At 52.0% G+C, this 19,013-nt stretch overlaps 1 protein-coding gene across 1 annotated transcript in view; it reads right to left on the bottom strand.

Annotated features, from left to right (window-relative positions):
• Positions 1–292: 292 nt before the first annotated feature.
• Positions 293–19,013, bottom strand: part of CDYL2 (chromodomain Y like 2) — a 163,151-nt gene continuing 144,430 nt past the window's right edge. Inside the window, exons 4-7 of the mRNA XM_053211333.1 lie at positions 16,348–16,520; positions 9,895–10,105; positions 5,257–5,400; positions 293–2,629 (exon numbers count right to left, since the gene is read on the bottom strand). Of these exons, the coding sequence (XP_053067308.1) occupies positions 2,471–2,629; positions 5,257–5,400; positions 9,895–10,105; positions 16,348–16,520 (687 nt within the window). The 3' untranslated portion in view covers positions 293–2,470. The remainder of the gene's footprint in view (positions 2,630–5,256; positions 5,401–9,894; positions 10,106–16,347; positions 16,521–19,013) is intronic.

The following is a 19,013-nucleotide window of genomic DNA, read 5'->3' as shown; positions in this document are numbered from 1 at the left end:
TTCTAACGCATGGCTGACAGGATGGCAAGGAGTGGGTTGCCTAGAAGGTTCCTTGACTGAAGAAGTACTCTCAACTAACTTCCCACCCGTATCTGTTCTTCCAACCCCAAAAGTCATTCTGGGTTAGGTCTGCCAAAACCAGGCACAATTCCTCAGAGACCTGACCTGGCTCTGGAAAGGGACAGACAGGGTGGTGTGGAGGTAAAACAGGGTTCAGAGAGGGGAGAAAGGGTGCTATGGGTGGAGAGAGGGCTCTGTGACCGAAGGTAAGAAGCGAGAGCCTGAGCCCCGCCCCCGCTCCATCTCGAGAAAGCTGTTAGGAATAAACCCTGACACATCCACAGCTCTGGCATTTTCCATCCCAGGTCAAATTGCTAAAAGTTACCTCGATTTCATCTTCACAGTATCAAAACAACCATCCAGAAAGTGGAGAATTCAGCCATGCGGTCTACCCCACAGCAAACAGATTTAACCTACTTCTGCCCAATTGGTGGAACATCCTCCTCGAATACACTGTATAGAAACAACCAAAACACAGACCGTCTTTTAAGACACCTCCTGTGGTACCCAGAACCGACAAACTGACGGCCAGGAACTCTACCTGAGGAACGGTTTCATATTCTTACCTTATCATCAGAGATCCTTCAAATGTTCAGAAGTTTGGATCTGTGATATGTCCAAAGCTACAGGATTTCAGGTTCTTTCAGCAGAGAAGAGAGGTGGACATTGATCCAAGGGAACCTCCAAACATCCTCTGCCAACCCTAACAAGAATCCAGACACTGCTCTATAGACAGAAACCCATCTGCCCCCAGAAAGTACACAGAAAGCACGGGGCTCTTTCTTCAGAGGATTTAGCAGTGGTGAAGAGATTATCCGCACAACACAAGGGAACGATGTCTGTCCAGGGGCTTGGGGAAAGCATACATTTGGTTTCCCAGAGGAAGAGACAGACCCAAGTGGAGATGGGACAGCAGGCATCTGGGCAAAAGCGGCTGTTTCCCTAGAGTAATCCCTTACGGCCTAGGTCTGTGGTTCCTGCAGGATCCCACGGGGACCAAGCAGAGACAGGAGAAGAAGGGAGGGGAAGGCAAGAAGCTTCCTCTTCCCTGACCCTCCTGAGGTCATGGGCAACTCAAAAGGAGAGAGGCTGTCTATAGAGGGAACCACGGCCATTGTAAGGATCGCGTCCAGATGAACTCCACACGCACCGCCTACAAGACCACGTCTCTAGCCATAGTGTAGAAGCTCAACCTGTTCTTAAAACACAAAGCTCGGGGCCGTGAATCCCCTCCCATTGTATCTGCTCACCTTTAAAAGAGAAAGGGCCAGAAGGAGACAGGAAACCATCTGTTTCGCCCCCCGATCAGCTGATCAGAGCCGATCAGCTCTTCCTGACGTCACAAATTAGGGACTGGGTCTGTCTCAGTACCATTCAGGCCAGAGGCCCCTTTATCTCCTTCAAGGCAGCAGAGTGAAGAAAAAAACTCTCCCATAATTTCTCCCAACAACAAGTATGCAATTATTACAGCTGAGAACCATTTTACATGACAAGGATCTGCAAAGCTATTCCTTCTACCCACAGGGATCCTTTCACTTACATCTCTCTGAATTTTAATTCTGCGTGGTTCATTGCTAGAATGCACCAAACGGCATGAACCTCGTGTGGGATTTGGTCCAGGGCAGTATGAAAATAATATCTGTGTCGACAACAGATATCATAATACATAAACAAAAATAAATAAATTAAATAAGGTTGATTAAAGAAAAACAATTTTTCCTAGTAGTTCATGTTTTTGTAAAACTAGCTTTACATATAATACACATAAATTATCAGAATTTCCACTTACATTGTTTTAAAAATATATATTTAACAAAACATTCCTAAACGTACAACATCTGGGTTTGCAAATCGCTCAACTGGGTTTTAAGACCAAGCCCTAAAAGTCACACAGATTTGCATCAGAGAGAACAGTGAGGCTGGCTCTACACAACCGTTTTCGCTCATCGGTCTGGAAATTCCCTAAGATGGACCGTCCCCTGTCACCGGATCTGCACTTAACCGGAGAGAGCCTTACAGCCAAGTCTCCAAAGCAGAGGCACTGTGTAGACGCAGCCTGAGTCAGAAGGAAGGGGGAGACCGGTCTTCCCCTTCCTGGACCAGGGTGGTGCATTTCGGCGAGTGGGGACCGACTGGCAGAGGCCTGGGAAGATATAGCCCTCAATAGCTCTCTAGCCAGCGGAAGGGCGGGTGGGGGGAGGGCCCGGGGGAGGCCAAGTATGCTGAGTTTCCCATCTGTTATACAAAATCAAACCAATGCAGAACAACCAAAGGACAGGAGGAAATGGACACGAGAGAGACACCTGGACGGACCCCTCAGCCAGCACACTCTGTGCTCCGATCTCCGAGGCACGGCGCAAAGCTGGAAGTCAGGTGCCCTCGAGCGTGGGGGCGAGTGGCCGGGGGCTCCTCAGACTTCGTAAATTTTGTCCTGCAGGTAGCTGAACAGGGAATCCAGGCCCTTGGAAGAACTCCAGAGCTGCTTGAGCATGAGGCATTCTTTCTCGTTCACGTCTTCGAGCACAGATTTCAGGAAGCTCCGAACGAGGCATTTCGACTCCTCCAACACCTGAAGGGAAACGCATGAGCCTCGTTAGCCGGCCCCGGGACCTCTGCTCCAGGAGAACGTACTTGGCCTATGAAGCACCAGCTAACCTTCCGATGCCCAAAGCCAGAAGAGACTGCCTCCTGTAGTCCGGAACTTCCCAGGCCTGTGACCCCAGCGATGCCAGGGATGGATTCCAGGCATGCCAAGATGTTGAGCCCTCGGCCCCTGGGATGGCCGGGGTGGGGGTGGGGGGCCCATGTTACCCCCGACCGCAAGAGCTTTGTCCTTTCCCCGAGGGTCTGACACAAACTCAGTATCATTCTGTACAGGCAGCATGAAAAAGATTGGGAGACACCCGACTTCACCTCCCCGTGCTTCTCTGTCACCTGTGAAACAGCAACAATGACACCTGGCTTAAGGATGGCTGGAACCACAGAGTAAGATAACGAACGGACATGGACGGCTGTCAAAGTATCCATGGGCCCAATATCAGTGGCAATCGTGGCAATAATCAATAACAATTTGCAGTAATTACAGCGAAGGGTGAGAACAGCGATGACAGATAGTAATAATGCCACAGTACTACAGTAGCAACAATAATGGTAATTAATGTTAGTAATGTGGTGGTGAGAAGGGCAATGGTGGTGACGATGCCATGGTGTTAGGACAGTGATGTCCGAGGACAGCAACGAGAGCAGTGACGTTGGTACGAGTGGTAATAATGGTAATGATCCTCATCAGAGCGATGAGTGACAACGACCCGACAACGACAACAACCAGATCGGAGTAATAACAACAAGGCCACCACAATCACTACTGACCAACAGGTTGCATGAGAAATACTCTCCCTGCTTTCTCTCATTTCTTCCTCACGATAACTCCATAAACAGGTAGTATTTTGGTCACCACATGACGGATAAAGGGAGTCCAGGTGCCGGGGGCTGCGTGACGGACGTGGCCTGCAGTCACCTGGCTGACCCTGGTGGACCGCTGCCTTGCTTGGGCACAGCCGCCGTGGGGCCGTCAGGCCCCAGGCATCCTTGCACCGGCCGCGACCATCCTGTGCTGATGTCAAGGTTTCGCTTCACGCTCTCCCAAGGTGCTTTCAGATAGGAAAAGCAAGACAGGAGCTCCCTTGCTCAAGCCGGCCGGCAGGGAGCTGGGGTCTTCCTCCTCGGCCTGGGCTGGAGGCCGCCTCCTGCCTCACAGGCATTCCCCTGCAGAACACCGTCTCCCAGGCCGTAGGGCAGATTCCTTTCTCGGGCAGCTCACCCCAAAGCTCCTGATTTCAGGACTGTTGACAGGAGACATTTCCTTGCAGTATTTCTTCAACAGCTTGTTCCCCAGAGTACGTCCACTGCCCAAAGGCCAGACTCCTTGCGGAGGTTGGGGCGGGGCGGGGGGGCGGGAACCTTGAGGCCTTTGTCCTACCTTCCTTTTCAGCTTCAATGTCCCTCCAACACCCCGTGTACCTGCATAAACTGCTATGAGCCACTGCCTAAACCCCGCAGGAGTTTTCGGACTCCTGTGACCTCACCCACACCACTTCCTCTGCTGAGAATTTCTACACGCGTCTCCGGGTAGCCGATCCTAGAGGTCACCGGCTTTTTCCTGCCCGGGAATTCCCGAGACATGGGATTGTCTGTGCTCAAGTCAGGAAGGTCCCCGGCAAAGTGGGATGAGCTGGTCACCGCAGTTATCAGGAAAATTAAAAGAGAATCCACAGAAAGAGGTCAGCAGAAGGTGTGGCCCCTACTAAATGTTCACCAACGATGCGGGCCCAGGGCCACTCTGTCATCCTCACTGGCTTCCAGGGAGCAGAGCTTACACACAGCAGGTGCCCGATTGAGGCCGATGAGGCATATCATGAAGCAGCATGGCAGCTGGGGGCGAGGGGCGACGGGCGACGGAGACAAGGAAGGGGTGCTCACGGGTCTGACCCCGTAACTCCAGCCCAGCAGCCCCCTGACTCTGGAGGACACAAGGAGGCTCTCCCTCACGTGGGCCCTTTTCTCCCAAATCACCTTACTCATTTCCTAGACCAGCCCTGTGGCTCCAGGAACAGCCTCCGCTCCACCTTTCAACAGGATATTTCCGTACTGTGCTCAGAGTGACTTTTATGAGATAAAATCGACACTTAATTAAAATTGGGTGCCTCTGCAGAGCTGTTATTTATTTATCCATTTCTCGGTGTGTCTTCAGAGTCCAGTGGTGATGTTTAAATGTGCCAAGCGCTCAGTGGGCAGAAGTGAAATACGAGGGCGGATATGCTGGTTTCTCTCATCTCCCGGATGGCTTAAAACCCTTGGTCCTTATTTGCCTTTGTTTCTCATATTCTTTAAAAACTACAGATGTTTTGTGCTTTCGTGCGTGTCTAGGACTTTCTTTTAAGGCAACGTACTCTACCCCAGAGCATAAATCTCTGCTGTGTGGTTTTCCAACTGGAGATGATGGGGAATATACCTAAGGATGCGGACTTTCTCTCTCCGGGTTTAAGCTCTTGGCACCGAGAAGAGGCATCTGCGGCATTGTTACACATACGCCCTGCGTGACCTCTGGCAAGTCAGTCAGTCCCTTCCAGACTCATCACCCACATCTGTAAAATGGGTCTGTTGCAAGGACAAGCACACAAAGACACAGAAACTCACCACTGCGCTGCAGGATGCCATCTCCTTGACCCGCAACATGACCTCCTGGCTGAACGTGGTTGGCCAGAAGACCTGGGACACGAGTCCCCTGCTGCACGCCTCCTGGGCAGTGAGCTTCCGTCCACAGAAGAGCATCTCATTGGCCTGAAAAAAGCAAAGGCAAAGAGAAGGCTGAGAGCCCAGAGTGCCTCCCACATCTGCTAGCGAGGCCTGGGCTTGACACGCACAACTGTCCCGGCTCCCGAAGGCAGGGTCATCATCAGCTGGGAGGGTGAGATAAGCTTTGGGAACTGCTTGAAGACATCTGTGTCTGTGCACATGCTTCTGATCAGGGGGTCCACAGCTTTCTTTAAATTCCCAAAAGAAGCCGCGTACCTACTGTGGGTCCGTCTGCCCGACACCCCTCCCCACGTCTGGAGGCGGACCCACAGCAGTGGGCTTGCACCTCGGGCTGCATCCATTTCAGTGCTGAACACATATCCACCCTATGCAATAAAGCCCTAAGCTGGAGGTGAGGGGGAAGAATCTTTCTCCCTGCCTGATCGATGCTCAAGTCAAAGAGCCCAGGGCCACCCCCTGCCGTGTCCCCACTCTTTGGAGAAGTGGGTCCACCAAGAAAGGAAGGATGGAGAACAAGAGTCTTGACTGGGCTGGGATTCCTGGACCCCAGCGACAGGCTCCGCCTCTGGATACGCAAGTTATGACAACCACTGCATTCTTTTTCCTTCCCCTTTAAACCAGTTAAAGTGCTTCCATCACCGGCAGCCAAAAAGGTCCTAAATAATACCCTAATACTAAAGCAGAGAGGTGCGTCTCTCCCAGTGGCCCAGGGCTGTGCCCAGTTGTGAAGAGCCAAAAGCACCCTCCCCGCCCCACCTCCTCCTGCCCACTCGCCTTCTGTGGTTTCCTTTTGAACCCCACTCCTCAAAGAATTTCCTCTTGCTTTGTAGTTCACAGCTGCCGTACCTGTTCTGGGAGGAGCCTAATGGAGGGGGTCCCAGGCACCGACAGCACAGTGCACCCACCACTGCGACTTCCCAAGTGACTCTCCCGCTGATAACTAGGATGGAAGGGCTACCGCCAGGTGATGGGGTCCCTATCTCCTTCAGGATAAATCCCCGCCGCCTGCACGCAGCACACAATCCCTTCCCTGACCGGCCATCCATCTGCCTGCCCCCTGCATGCTTAGCCGCTCTCGGATCGATGCTCACATGCCAGGTTCTCTCAGCTGCTGGATCTACATGTGTGTTTTTCCCTTTGTTCTGGTTGTCACTGATGGGTCGTGATGACCCAGAGGACCATCTTTCTATGCCGGGGTAGAGAAATTTATCAGGCCGGTAACGAGCCTACAGCATGCATCTGGTTAGAGGTCTGAAGACAAATATATGTCATTATACTTATTTAGAAACACCTCTGTCTCAGGAAGGGGAAACGAAAGCGAGGAACTCAATAGAAGGAGCCAAACAGGACACGGTCGGCAAGAACACGTCTCAGTCAGCAACATTCTTGGAGTTTTCGAAATGGTTGAAATAAAAGAGAGACAGAAAGAGATAAGGCTGTACAGTGTTCACATTTTTGCAACCACAGAGGACGGGGAGGAACAGGAGTGGCAGTGAGTTCGGGCAGAGCACAGTGGCCGAGATCAAAAGGGAAAGTGTTTGCTTCCTGGGCTCCCCGCCTGCCTCATTTTTCTGCCACTGCTGAGACAGTGAGCAGCCTCGAGCAGGCCCCAAGGTCCTGAATCCGAATGGCCTTACCGACCCCCTGCTGGCCCTGCCCTGTGGACGGGGTGGTGCCGTGGGCATGGGCTGTTGGGGGTCTCCACTGATCTCGTACTTGCTCCTCCTCTTCGTGCCACCATCAGAGAGTGACGAGCCCACACTGAAGGCATACAACGGGGGTGCCCATTCTTGCAGACTCACTCGGGGGGTGCCCCCTCTGGGGGCCTTCCCTAACCACCTCTGAACCTCACCACAGTATAGCAGTGTGGACGCTTACGAGTCTCTTCCCTTCCAGGTAGAAAAGCCAAGGTTAACGGGACCGGGGCAGAGGGAAGCATGGGCCGCAGATCAGACACCCCTGCTCCACCTCTGGCTTTGCCCTGTGACCCTATGCAAATCTCTTTGCCTCTCTGAATCTGTTTATTCATCTCTGAAGTGGGTACCAATTACCACCTGTGAGGATCCAACGAGACAACAGGAGAGCAGGGAAACACCACGCCAGCCACGCATCAGCACCCACAGACAGGATTATCAGGGACGGAGCCCCCTGGGTTACTCATCTTTGCACTTCTAAGCGGGGAGGGCAAAAAGGCCTGGTGCCTTCCGGGAGCTCGTTGAGGTTTGTGGGCTCAAAGAAGGAGCAGCACCTGCTAGGCTATCACCCCACTGCCTCAGTTTCTCTGCAGAACGGAGGGCAACAGGACCTACCTTTGCAGGTGTTGAGAAAGAGTGAGTAAGACCATCATGTGGAAAGTGACCAGTAAACTAGCCCGCATGTGATGGTGAGCACAAGCTTGGAGAATCCTGCTGGGACAACCCACTCAGTCCCCTGCCATCAAAGTGCCCATGTAGTTCTGGTGTGTGATGGCAACAGAGTGGACACGTTGTGCAGAGTGCAAGCATCAAAGGGACGGCAGGGAGGGCCAAAATGATCGGGCTTCCCTGCGCAGGAGTTCAGTACCAAGAGCACTTCACTAGGGGCCCCACTAACTCCCGGAGGCAGCTGGCACCTGAGGGTTTCACCCAAGGACCTCAGCCTGAGGGGAGGCGGGGGGGGGGGGGTGAGGGGGGGAGGGGAGACTGAGAATATCCAGAATCCTAAGGATGGAAGAGGCACGAACCTTGGTCTGCTCAGCAGGTGGTGGCCACACTGAGCCCACAAGGCCTCGGAAGTCACATGGGAGTTAACCTTTCCGAGTTGTGGGATGTGAACATCAAGGCCAGAGACCAAACACGAGAAGGAACCAGAAGGCCTGGGTCATTGAAACCTTTTGCTCCTTGCCAAAGGGCTCCAACTCAAACCAGAAGACCCCCCCAAAGGCTTTGTGAGAGACAAACAGATAGATTACCGGAGGGTCAAGAAGAAGCAGGGAATGGAGAGAATGGAGGAAAGAGTTTCCAGGAGCATCTGTCACAGGCAGAGCAAGCAGACAATGTCAGGGGTGACCACAGGCCCACCACGCTCAACTAACAGGAGGTCACAGGTGTCCCATGCAATGGAATGTGGCCAGTTTTTTCTCCAGTATCAGACAAGAAAGAGCACCTACACCTGCATATGTGGGTGCTGGGACTTTCCAGAACTGGTCTGGAGGTCCTTCTTGGAGGGACAAGCCATTAGGAGGAGACTCAAGTTGATTTCAGACAATAGGGTCTTGGTCAAACAAACACCACACACACACACACCCCTGCCCCCATTTCAGACTCACTCCTCGGAGGCGGGTCCTCCTTTGGGACACACTGGTTAAGAGCACAGACTCTGAAGCCAGACAGTTTGTGGCTCAGGTGCCACGACTGCCCCTCCCACTGTGTGACCCTGCACAATTCACCCTCCCCGAGCCTCAGCCTCCGATCTGTCAAGTGGGGATGACAACAGCCCTACCTTACAGGGTTGTGGGAGGATGGACTGAGTTAGCAGCCATCAAGCACTGGCCACGGTAAGTGCTTTCCAAGTGTTAGCTGTTATTATTACCGGCCCCTGACCACACCCGCTTCTGGCTATTGGCGCAGAATCTGTCCGCAACCTGCAGTGAACGCCACCAGTCACTCAGACACCCCTCTGCCTGTTGACACGGGACTCAGTAGGTTCCTTAACGTCTCCAGTTCAGCTTGCCATCTATGTGATGGAAACCGCAACACAGGTTCTCCAGGTGGAACTTGCCGTGTGATCACCCAAAATCCCTTCCTGCTTCTGGGACACGCAGCAAGACTACATTTCCCAGCCTCCCTTGCAGGTAGGTGTGGCCACGCCACGGAACCCTGGCCCCTGAAAAGTGAGCGGGGACGAAGATGCCCTTTGCAGCCAGGCCCCTGAAAATGCCCAGCCTCTCTCTTCACGTCCACTGGCCAAAGTGGAGGTACATCTACCAGATGCAAGACGCCTGGGACCCCAGTCAGTGTGGACGGCTGGACTGCAGCAAGAGGGAGAGAGAAGTTTTTGTTGTTTGGGGATTGTGGGATCGTTTGTTACAGCACACAGTCCATTCTGATACGGGATCTTATCAGGCTGTTGTGAGGAATAAATGAAAAAACTGGATGCAAAGTGCTTGAACTTAGTTCAGTTCGCTCAGACGACTTCGTGCTTTAACTAGTTAAGTGCTTATTATGTGAACTAACTGAATCGAGTTAACTCATTTACGTAAACAAAGTGTGTGTTTGGTAAGCAAACATCGCCATCATCCTCTCGGCCTTGGCCACACCCGCCAGTGCCGTCTGGCACCAGCATGGGAAGGCTCCAAGATCAGCCTGCCCTCCTCCCAGCTGCTCTGGGGAAGAAGCAGAGACAGTCAGCAGATTCCGCCACGAGGGGCACCCCCAAGGTCCTTATTCATATGAAGGGCCATATCCTAAACCCAGCACACAGAAGGGGTCTTGTCGGGATCCCAGAGAGGGATCTTGCCCAAGGACCGAGGAGGCTTACCAGTGCGACGCCCAGGATCTGAGGGAAGGTGTATGAGGAGCAGCCAGCGGGCGTGAGGCGGATGGTGGCATACGGGGTCTGAAACCAGGCCTTCTCGCTGGCCCACACGATGTCGCAGAGGGGCAGGATGGAGGCACCGAGGCCCAGGGCAGGCCCGTTGATGGCGACCACGATAGGCTTCTTAAACTGGATAAAGGCCTTCACAAAGTCCCTGGGAGAAAAGAGAAGACCCTCTTTAGCAGGTGACCAGGCTTGCCGAGACCTGTTTGACACCCTTGAACCTACCGAGGCTGCGACAAGCTTCCCCAGTGCTGCCTGGCACCCTCCGGTCATCAGAGGGAAGAGGGTGCCAGGCAAGCGTCTCATCCTCCTGGACACTGAGCCACTGAGCTGCAGTCACAGGCCTGGCACACTTGGTGGTTGGTGGCAGGTTTTCAGAAAGAAATTCATGGGCGTGACCGCCTTTCCCAGTTTGTCCAGATGGTCCTAGGTCATGCCCGTTGTCCCAGTACTGCGCTCACTTCCTGGATATTGACAAACTGTAAATATCCTAAGGAAGCCAACCTGAACGTCAAGGTTCAGAACCAGAAAGACAACACAAAGGAGGCATATGTGAACACAAGGAGAGAAGGAAAGTTCTGACGGCACTGGCCGAGGGTGGAAAGGCTGATGTTGGGAAGTATGAATCCTCAATATTGGAGGTATTCCAACTTTGGCTGGATGATCACTTTGGGCGTAGAAAGAAAGAAACTCAAGCTTCAGATGGTGGTCACAGGTGAGGACTGATGATATTTAACATTTCTTTCAGTCCTGATTGTCTGACTCTGAATGACCCAAAGGGATGCCAGACTCATCAAGGGCTGATGAGGATCCACACGTTAGGGTGGCTTCGACCAAAAGTGGGGAAGGACACTGGGCATGGAGACATGAGGCATCTGGGATCATGGCTCTGGGATCAGGAGACATTTTATCACCCTGCCCTTCTGCAGTGAGCAAAGTTCCTGCGTGCATCTGTACCTATTAAGCAGAGACACCTCTCTCTACTTCCTCTGCCCTAGAATGCCTTTTGCCCTTCCCCTAGCCGCTATATAAGATCTATAAAATGTTAATATTCATCTGGACGTGGAGGAAAGATCCAAGATGTCTAGTAAAGCCTGCATCCTTCATTATTCCCAGGTAGAAGACGAGAAACTACCGAGACCTCACAAGAATAAAATCCACACCCCTGACCATGACCTTGGTCTGCTTCTGCTTACCGCTCCAGGCACATCTCGTCTCCCTCGTGCCTGCTCATGATGCGTGAGCTGCACGGGCCTTCTGAGAGTTCTTGGGAAACACCAGTCTCACAATTTGCAATTATCCTCATCACTTGCTTGATTGCTTGTTTTTGGATTCTCCTCCCTCTCCAGCTCCTTACGGAAACCTACAGGTCTGCCTTGTGCACGGCGTGGTGCCCATACGTACCGGAGTTCACACTCAGCAAATGATTGCCGAACGAACAGAGGAGCAATCTCTGATTGAGACTGAAGATGGGAGACGTGCGGCAGGGACACACTAGCTGCTCACCAGACCCAATTTCCCTTCCCTCCTCTTCCCGAGTCTGCTGCTGGAGCACATTTCCCCCTCCCTGGCAGGTGGCTGTGGCCAAGGAACGAAACGCTGGCCAACGGAATGTGAATGGAAACCATACGCACACTTCCAGCCCGTGCACGGAAACCTCCCGCCATGCGGTCTGCAAGCCCTCTCACCTTGACAGGCATGGCAGTCTTGGAAGGCATGTGCTGAGCCACAAGATGGAAGGGGTCTGTGCTCTTGAGTCACACTTGGAGGACAGCCATGGGCTGATAAGTAACATCTGTTTCAGGTTCCCATATATAAGAAGTAGATTTCTATCACAACTGAGCCATTACATACATTTGGGGTACATTCGTTACAGCAGCTAATACTTCACTAATACAAATGGCTGGCTGATTTATCCTTTCTCAAGGATTAGCATTTCCCCCCAATCCTCACCAAGAGATGTGGGCACCACAGTGATAGGTTGGGGTTGGATTCAACTGTGAGAAGACTGTCTCACGACCTATACGTTGCCACATAAGTCTCACCCTTAATCCAGGCTGGAGGCGTCCCATCTCCTGACTCCTGAGCAGCGATGTGTGAGCCGAGGGGGGAGTTCTCCCAGCCACTGCCGGCCCCACTGCAGCTCACCCCCAAAAGGATGCTGCTGCATTCTGGCACCGTGGCCCTCGGATTCCTGGTTTTCTGGTGGCCCCCTTCCCAGTCTGACTTCCTAACTTCAAGGCTTTAGTCACTGGCCTTAACATGTGATTTCTACCAAATGTAATTTGGAGGCTGCACGGTACGTGGGACTTCTTGGCAGGGTCCTTGGAACCACACGGTCCTTGGAACCACAGGGTCTGAGTGATTTGGGGCCAACGTTCCACATCTAAACCCCGTCATACACAATTTCAGGACCTTGCATCTTGGAGCCGGGAAGGAGTTCAGGAAGTCATCGGGCCAAATCTTCCATTCAGTGCAGGATTCCCTTCCGGGCATCCTGAGGACGCACCAGACCCCAGCTGCTGTGGAACACTTTGAGTAAAGAAGTTCTTCCCTATCAAGACGCCTCCCCACTGTGGACCTCTTGCAGGTCCAGCCTGCCCCAATATGCACAGGGCAGCCCTTTGGGAATTCACCTCCGCCCTCACGACCGTACGGAAAGCACACCGCGCTGGAGCCCAGAACCCTTCCCTCTGCGGTCTCCAACCTGAGCCCTGTGCAGAGGCATTAAGTACCCCGAGGATGGCTAAGGGGACCGAGTGTGCCCAGCTCTGCCCCTGCACCCCCACCCCATCCTGTTCCTGTCCAAGCCACGCGGTGGGCTCCCGTCCTAGATACGAAAATGCAAATGCACAGACCACTCTCCCCATCCTCTTCCTCTCACTCAGAGGAGATCTCTATCACAAGGGCCCAGTGGACACAGAAGCCAGACAGCAAACAGGATATTGCGTTACAGACACTGCCGCTCAGATATCTGATCCTGACTCTGGCAGTGGGACTGTGGGGGTGGGGGTGGGGGGGATGACATGCCGTCTTCTTTGGCTTCAAGTCCATCTGTTGGGATTGGGGTTATGCTGACCCCGGCCCCTGCCACTTCCTCCACTGAGCCTGAGCCCTGTGGCCTCTGCCTGTCTGGGTGCTGGGCTGCTGTGATGTGGCAGAAACAGCAGGAACTTTGGGGTCGGGTCTCTACTCTGCCCCTAACTAGTCATGAGATGTTGGGCAAGTCACTCACTCTCTGGAACCCCATTTTACTCCTTGTCAAATGGCAAAGCCAACGGTTTGTCCCCAGAGGGACAAACGTGTCCTGCCTGGCACGCAGGAGCCCTCGGTCACTGCTGCTATTATTACAGTCAGTGCACCTGCCGGGGAGGGCGGGCGCTGCTCTCGCTCCACTCTCGGCGGTCGGAGACCCGCCCTCCAGGCCCAAAGGAGACTCTGAAGCCATAGTCTGAATGCGGGAATGTCCACATTCCACCCAGAGCAACTGGCATTTTCTGCGTGACCCGGTCACCCAGTCCCTTTAACCAGAGCCGAGGGGTGCAGCCCTCCCACTGCCAATGTTCAGAGCCAAGTCAGCCAGTACGGGACCTACGCGCACCAGACACACATGGTGACGGTCATCCCGGGGCCCCCACAGGGGTGCTCTCGAAGCCCACTCCACAGTCAGACCAGGCTCAGCGAGAACTCATGGCCGGACGTTCACAGAACTAGCGATGGAGATAATTCTTTACAGCTGTTGGAAGTACCAACTGCGTGCCAGGCCAGTGCAAGTTTTTCACACGGGTTATCTGCTTACTCTTAATCCCAGCAACCTGCCAGAGGCCATCGCATCACCTGCGAGGAGTGCAGGTGAGGGCACCCTCTCTTTCAGGATGGGGCGGACAGCCTCGTTTGGGTCCTGGACAGAGGCCTGCACCGAATGAATCATCTGAGCCCTTCTCACATCTGCTAGTTCATTCAACAAACATCTGCAGAGTGAACACGGCGTCCTGGGTCACGTGTGCACGTGTTTTCTCTAGGACACGATGAGGATGGGGCGGGAGCAGCACTGGGGAGCGCTGAGGATCCTGGAGGTCGGCCCAGCCAACAGCACGCATGCCCCCAGAAAACTGCAAGGGACTGTCAGTGGGTTATAAGGTTGTGGGGCCAAAATGTGTTCCAGCCATGCTAGATTCTGAAAACAGTTCTTTGTCAAGAGACTTCTCAGATTGCAAATACGTTAATATGCCTGGAAAATCTGCAGGCACAGGGACAGGACTCGTGGCATGGCCTAAACTTAACCACAGTGCCCCTCGCTCATGATGCTTCTCGGGAAATCCAGAACATTCTCTGGGAAACGCTTCCCTGCTCCACCGTGTCCCAGACTCTGGAGTGTGGCTGCCGGGGGGAGCACTCCAAAGTTGGTGGAGCTGGAGCCTTCCCTCAGGAATCCGGTGACAAAGAGCAGGACACAGTCGCTTTCCGACCCCATGGGCATTCTTCTCTACAGGGCCGTCCTCTCTGTACCCCATCCACACCCTTGAAGCTCCTCACCCACCCTTGTTCCTTCCAGCACCTTCTCCCTCACCCTCTTCTAACAACCTTTTCTGTTACACAAAAAGAAGGATCTTGTTGTTTCTAGAACTTCCACTGCTCTCAGTCAGTGGTGCAGAAACCCCTGGGTTAGGGTGGGGTGGGGGTTCTCCACCCTGGCTGCACAGGAGCACCACTGAGGGAAATTGAAAACCAAAGTTGTGCTGGCCGCACCCCACTTTCACTGATGTGGAATCTTCTGGGGTTGCTGGCGAGCCACTGGGTCGTAGAAAAGCTCCCTGCCATTCTCTGTGCTGTTGGGGCTGAGAAGCACTGGTCTAGGGGACACTCTCCCCTCCCTCGCCCGGGGTCTCTGCCGGCTCAGAAATTAGGAACGTCCACTCCCTTCCAGCACTGGGAGGGACTCCCTCTGTCACCTCCCTTCCACTCTGCCAAGGAGAAACTCCCCTTCCTGACGAGACAGAAAATGTCTTAAATCTTACTGACTGCATTTCTTGAGAAGTGAGCGAATGCATTCTCCCAATTCTCCTCGAATTTGGGACTTCTGGGAATCCAGCTAATGCACCCACTGAAATTCATAAACCACATGATAGCTACCACCAAGGCTTTCCTCAGGCCACAGAGATGGGAGCCCCGTCTCTGATGGTCCCATAAATGAAGGAGGCTTACTGGGGCCCCTACTATTCCCCTCACCATGTGACGAGGAAGCTGCTAAAAGGCACAGCTGAGTCCAAGCAGAGAAAAACCCGCTGTGGATATGGCCAGGACTGTCTGCACCCACGATGCCTGGGAGCATCATGCAACCAGGGTGCTCTTTCTAATAACGTGTTCGGCCTTTCTGTGGTGTCTCTTTGGGCAAGAAATCAGCAACGTGAAGCACACGGGTGTTTTGAAGCAGACTTCACCAGATGCTTCACCCTGAAGAAAGGACTCAGAACTTCACCAGTGACAGTGTCTGCACATCAGCTCATGGAGACTATAGCCCCTGGCTATGGGCTCAGAAAAATTAGCCTCTGTAGGACGCTGCCAGGCACAGTGAGATTAGAGGCCCCAGAAAATCCCTCACATGTGGCCTCGGCCTCCATGACCCCACATAGATGGGTGCCCCTTTCCAAGACAGCAGGAGGCATTACTGCACCGTGACTCTGGTTTGAGAACGGCACAAGATGCAGCAAGCGTGAGCCCTTCCCGGGGTGGAGGATGAGTGACGGCCCTTGCTCGAAAGAACACTCACTTGCTTTTGATCAACCTATGAATAATGGGGAAAAGACGACCTTTCAGTGCTCCCAAAAGAGATACTGATTGTTGGGATCCGATGTCAACCCCAGGATCCCAACTTTTATCCCAAAAGCAACAAGAGAGGGAGAGGCACTCCCCACCCCACTGGGTCTGAAGATGCCCAGCTGCCCAGGGTAGCCCTCCATCCTCTCCCCAGGGCTGAGCCACATCAGCTCCAGGACACAGGAACACCCAGAAAATCCAAGATTTCACCATCAGGCAAAGGGCAGGAGTAGTATGGATTCACACATGGGCATTACCGGATGCTGTGCTTAATTAATATAAGGAAATAAAATCTCTTTTTGAGGGAAACAATAAGGTGGGATCTAATCTAGACAGCAGAGGCAACCCTAATTTGGGCAGAAAATACAGGATACCCAATTAAAATCTCAAGTTTGGATAAACAACAAAAAAAATTTTTAGTATAAGTATATCCCAAATATTGCATAGGATGTACTTATGATAAAAAAATTCTTTGTTGTTTGAAATTCAAATTTTGCTGAGCAGCCTGTATTTTTATGTGCTACATTTAGCAAAAGGAGGCAGGTCCCAAAGTGTCCAAACATGAGCAGAGCTCACCTGATGGCTTCTGCAATCCGGGTACTCTCCTTTCTCCTGTCACTGGACAACCGGCCAATTAGGTAGGAGTAATCTAGGCCGCTGCAGAATACGCTGCCCACTGCACTGAGAAGCAGCAGTTTGCTGTCGTCCGTGGCCGCGTTGCACAGCGCTCGCCGGACCTCCTTCATAATCTGCGGGCAGAGATGGATTTGTGGGGATGTTAAGTGTCTACCTATGAGCCAGGGGCCTTCAGACCTCAAGCCTGCCAGAGGCCTCACCCCTGAGGGCAGAGCCAAGTACATGTTCTCTTCCTGTGCAGGAAGTCTCCCCTGAATACAAGCCACATCCAGACTAAGCAAAGAAACACCAAAACCAGAGCTCCCCTGCAGCATCCCTGAAGCCAGCACAGAGTGCTAAGAAGGTGGCAGTGAGGTCACTGGCCACGGGCTGGGAAGCCTGGCTTGGAGCCGTGTAATCCCTGGTAAGTCTCTGCAAATCTTCTTCCAGCATTTACACGGTTGGCTCTTTTCAAAGGTGTGGGGAAAAAATTCCTATGAGCAGCCAGGTGAAGTATGTTAGCCTTCTCTAGGAGGCCAGGTTTAATTATACTCTTGCTTGTCCTTAATTCAACTAAGACTTCTGCATGGCTCGTAGGTGGCACGTGGGAAGGGGGCTGTGGCATCAGAACTCATAAAATTTTCAAGGTGCCAAGGAAAACAACCGTCAAACACAAATTCTGTATCCAGCTAAACTATCATTCAAAGCAAGGGTAAAAATGAGGCATTTTTCAGCAAAAGAATGTTTACCACTCTTAGACCCTCACTGGGAGAATTTAAAAAGGATGCACTTCAGAAAGAAGAAAACTATAATCAGAAAGAAAAGACTGACATGCAAGGAATAATAACAGCCAGCAAAGAAACATGGTGAATGTGTTGATAAATCAATATAAGAATGACTATAAAATCATCATACTGATATTGACCAACTGAGGGTGAGGGTTTGCACAAGGGTAGAACTGGAGTCCAGGCGATAATATTGTGTCTGATGAGAGAGGAATGACAACCACATGCCAAGGTTCTATGTCTGGGAGTGGTGGAGAGGCGATGATCACATTTAGGCTTCACTATGTGTTTGTAACTTAAGGATAACTTCTTAAACGTACATGGATTACAATGAATGGGGAGGGGGGTAAAATAAAGAAAGCTCAATCACTCAATCCAACAGAAGTCAGGGAAGGAGGGAAAAATCAGTGCAGAAAAGGCATGGTAAGAGAAAACAAGGCATGCACTTGCCTGGGTGGAGCTGAGAGTCCAACTGGGGAGACAATAAGTGAACAGGCTTTTAAAGGATCATTGTTAATTTTTTATTAGGCATCATCATAGGGTACAAAGGGAAAATATTGTGAGAGCCAGTTTTTTTTTTAATTAGACTTTTTAAAGAACCCACTTATTAAGCCCTTGGAAGGGCCAGGGACTACATCGAGTAATTTCCACATATTTTACTCTAAACGATAATCCCATAGAGGAGGGAATGGGATGCTGATCTTGCAGGGAGAGCGAGGAAAACTCAGAGAAGTGACATAAGTCACCCGAGGTCAGAAGCAAGAGGCAGAACCACGGTGAAAATCTCACCCCCAGACCCCTTCTCTTTCTACTACTCCATACTGTAGGATGATTTCAGTAAATGGGTGAATTCTCACGGACAAAAGTAGGGCTCGATGTCAATCTAAATAGAGAATCTCCCAGCTGGTGCTCTGTGAGGGTGGGAGAGTCATTCTCCATTCTCACTGGGTATAAGCCACAGATTTCCTTTGAACATCAAAAAAAGCGAATGGGCCACTATCTTGTGGGTCCTTTAAACCATCTGCCTCCAGAAATAGACATGCTCTGAACAATCCATGAACTCTATTTCTCTGAGAGGCAAATAAAAGAAAACCCTGCTGTAAAGATGCGAACTGGCATGCTACACATGACTCAAGAGAGTGGCTTCTCTCACCGAGGCCACATTTACTAGTCAATTAGTAAAGACAAAATCAAGCAAAACGGCCACCTCCCTTATGAATTAAGCGCCAAGTCGATCTGTGCTTCATTCATGTGAGAAAAGTACAAACTATATGTTGTAATTTCAAGAATGCTATGTCTGGTTAGTATAGCTTTCCTTTTTCTTTCTCATGTTGATAATCCAATTTGGAGAGATGGCTGGAGGTTCTACCTCCTTGAAGGACCCCAAATTGTACAACGCAACCGGTTTGCTTAAAGTGAAACATTCTAAAATGATTACTTCCTTTGCCTTCCCAAACAGGATACTCGGCACACACATAACTGCCTCTCGATGGTCCCTTGTTAGCCTGTAACAGACCAGTCCCCTCAGAGGCTCCCAGGGAATGCATCTGTAACAAACGGTCCAAGACTGCTACGCATTTGGAAGCCCCAAATACGTTCTTGAGATTGACTGCCCTCATTAGCTGCCACTTGCTCCAGATGTATCTGCCGGAGAAAGCACAATCCCCACTGCTACCCCCACCTTCTGATCTGCCATGCCTTGGGAGCAGATAACCAAATTCATCACAAGGGAGTCAAGGGCACCAGGGTGGCTCAGTCGGTTAAGCGTCTGACTCTTGATTTCAACTCAGGCCATGACCTTGCGGTTTGTGGGTTTGAGCCCCATGCTGGGCTCTGCACTGA

The sequence above is a fragment of the Acinonyx jubatus genome, chromosome E2 (genome assembly GCF_027475565.1).
Source record: "Acinonyx jubatus isolate Ajub_Pintada_27869175 chromosome E2, VMU_Ajub_asm_v1.0, whole genome shotgun sequence".
Taxonomy (NCBI): Eukaryota; Metazoa; Chordata; class Mammalia; order Carnivora; family Felidae; genus Acinonyx; species Acinonyx jubatus.
Note: the sequence above shows the minus strand (reverse complement) of the source record. Positions and strands in the feature narration are given on the sequence as shown.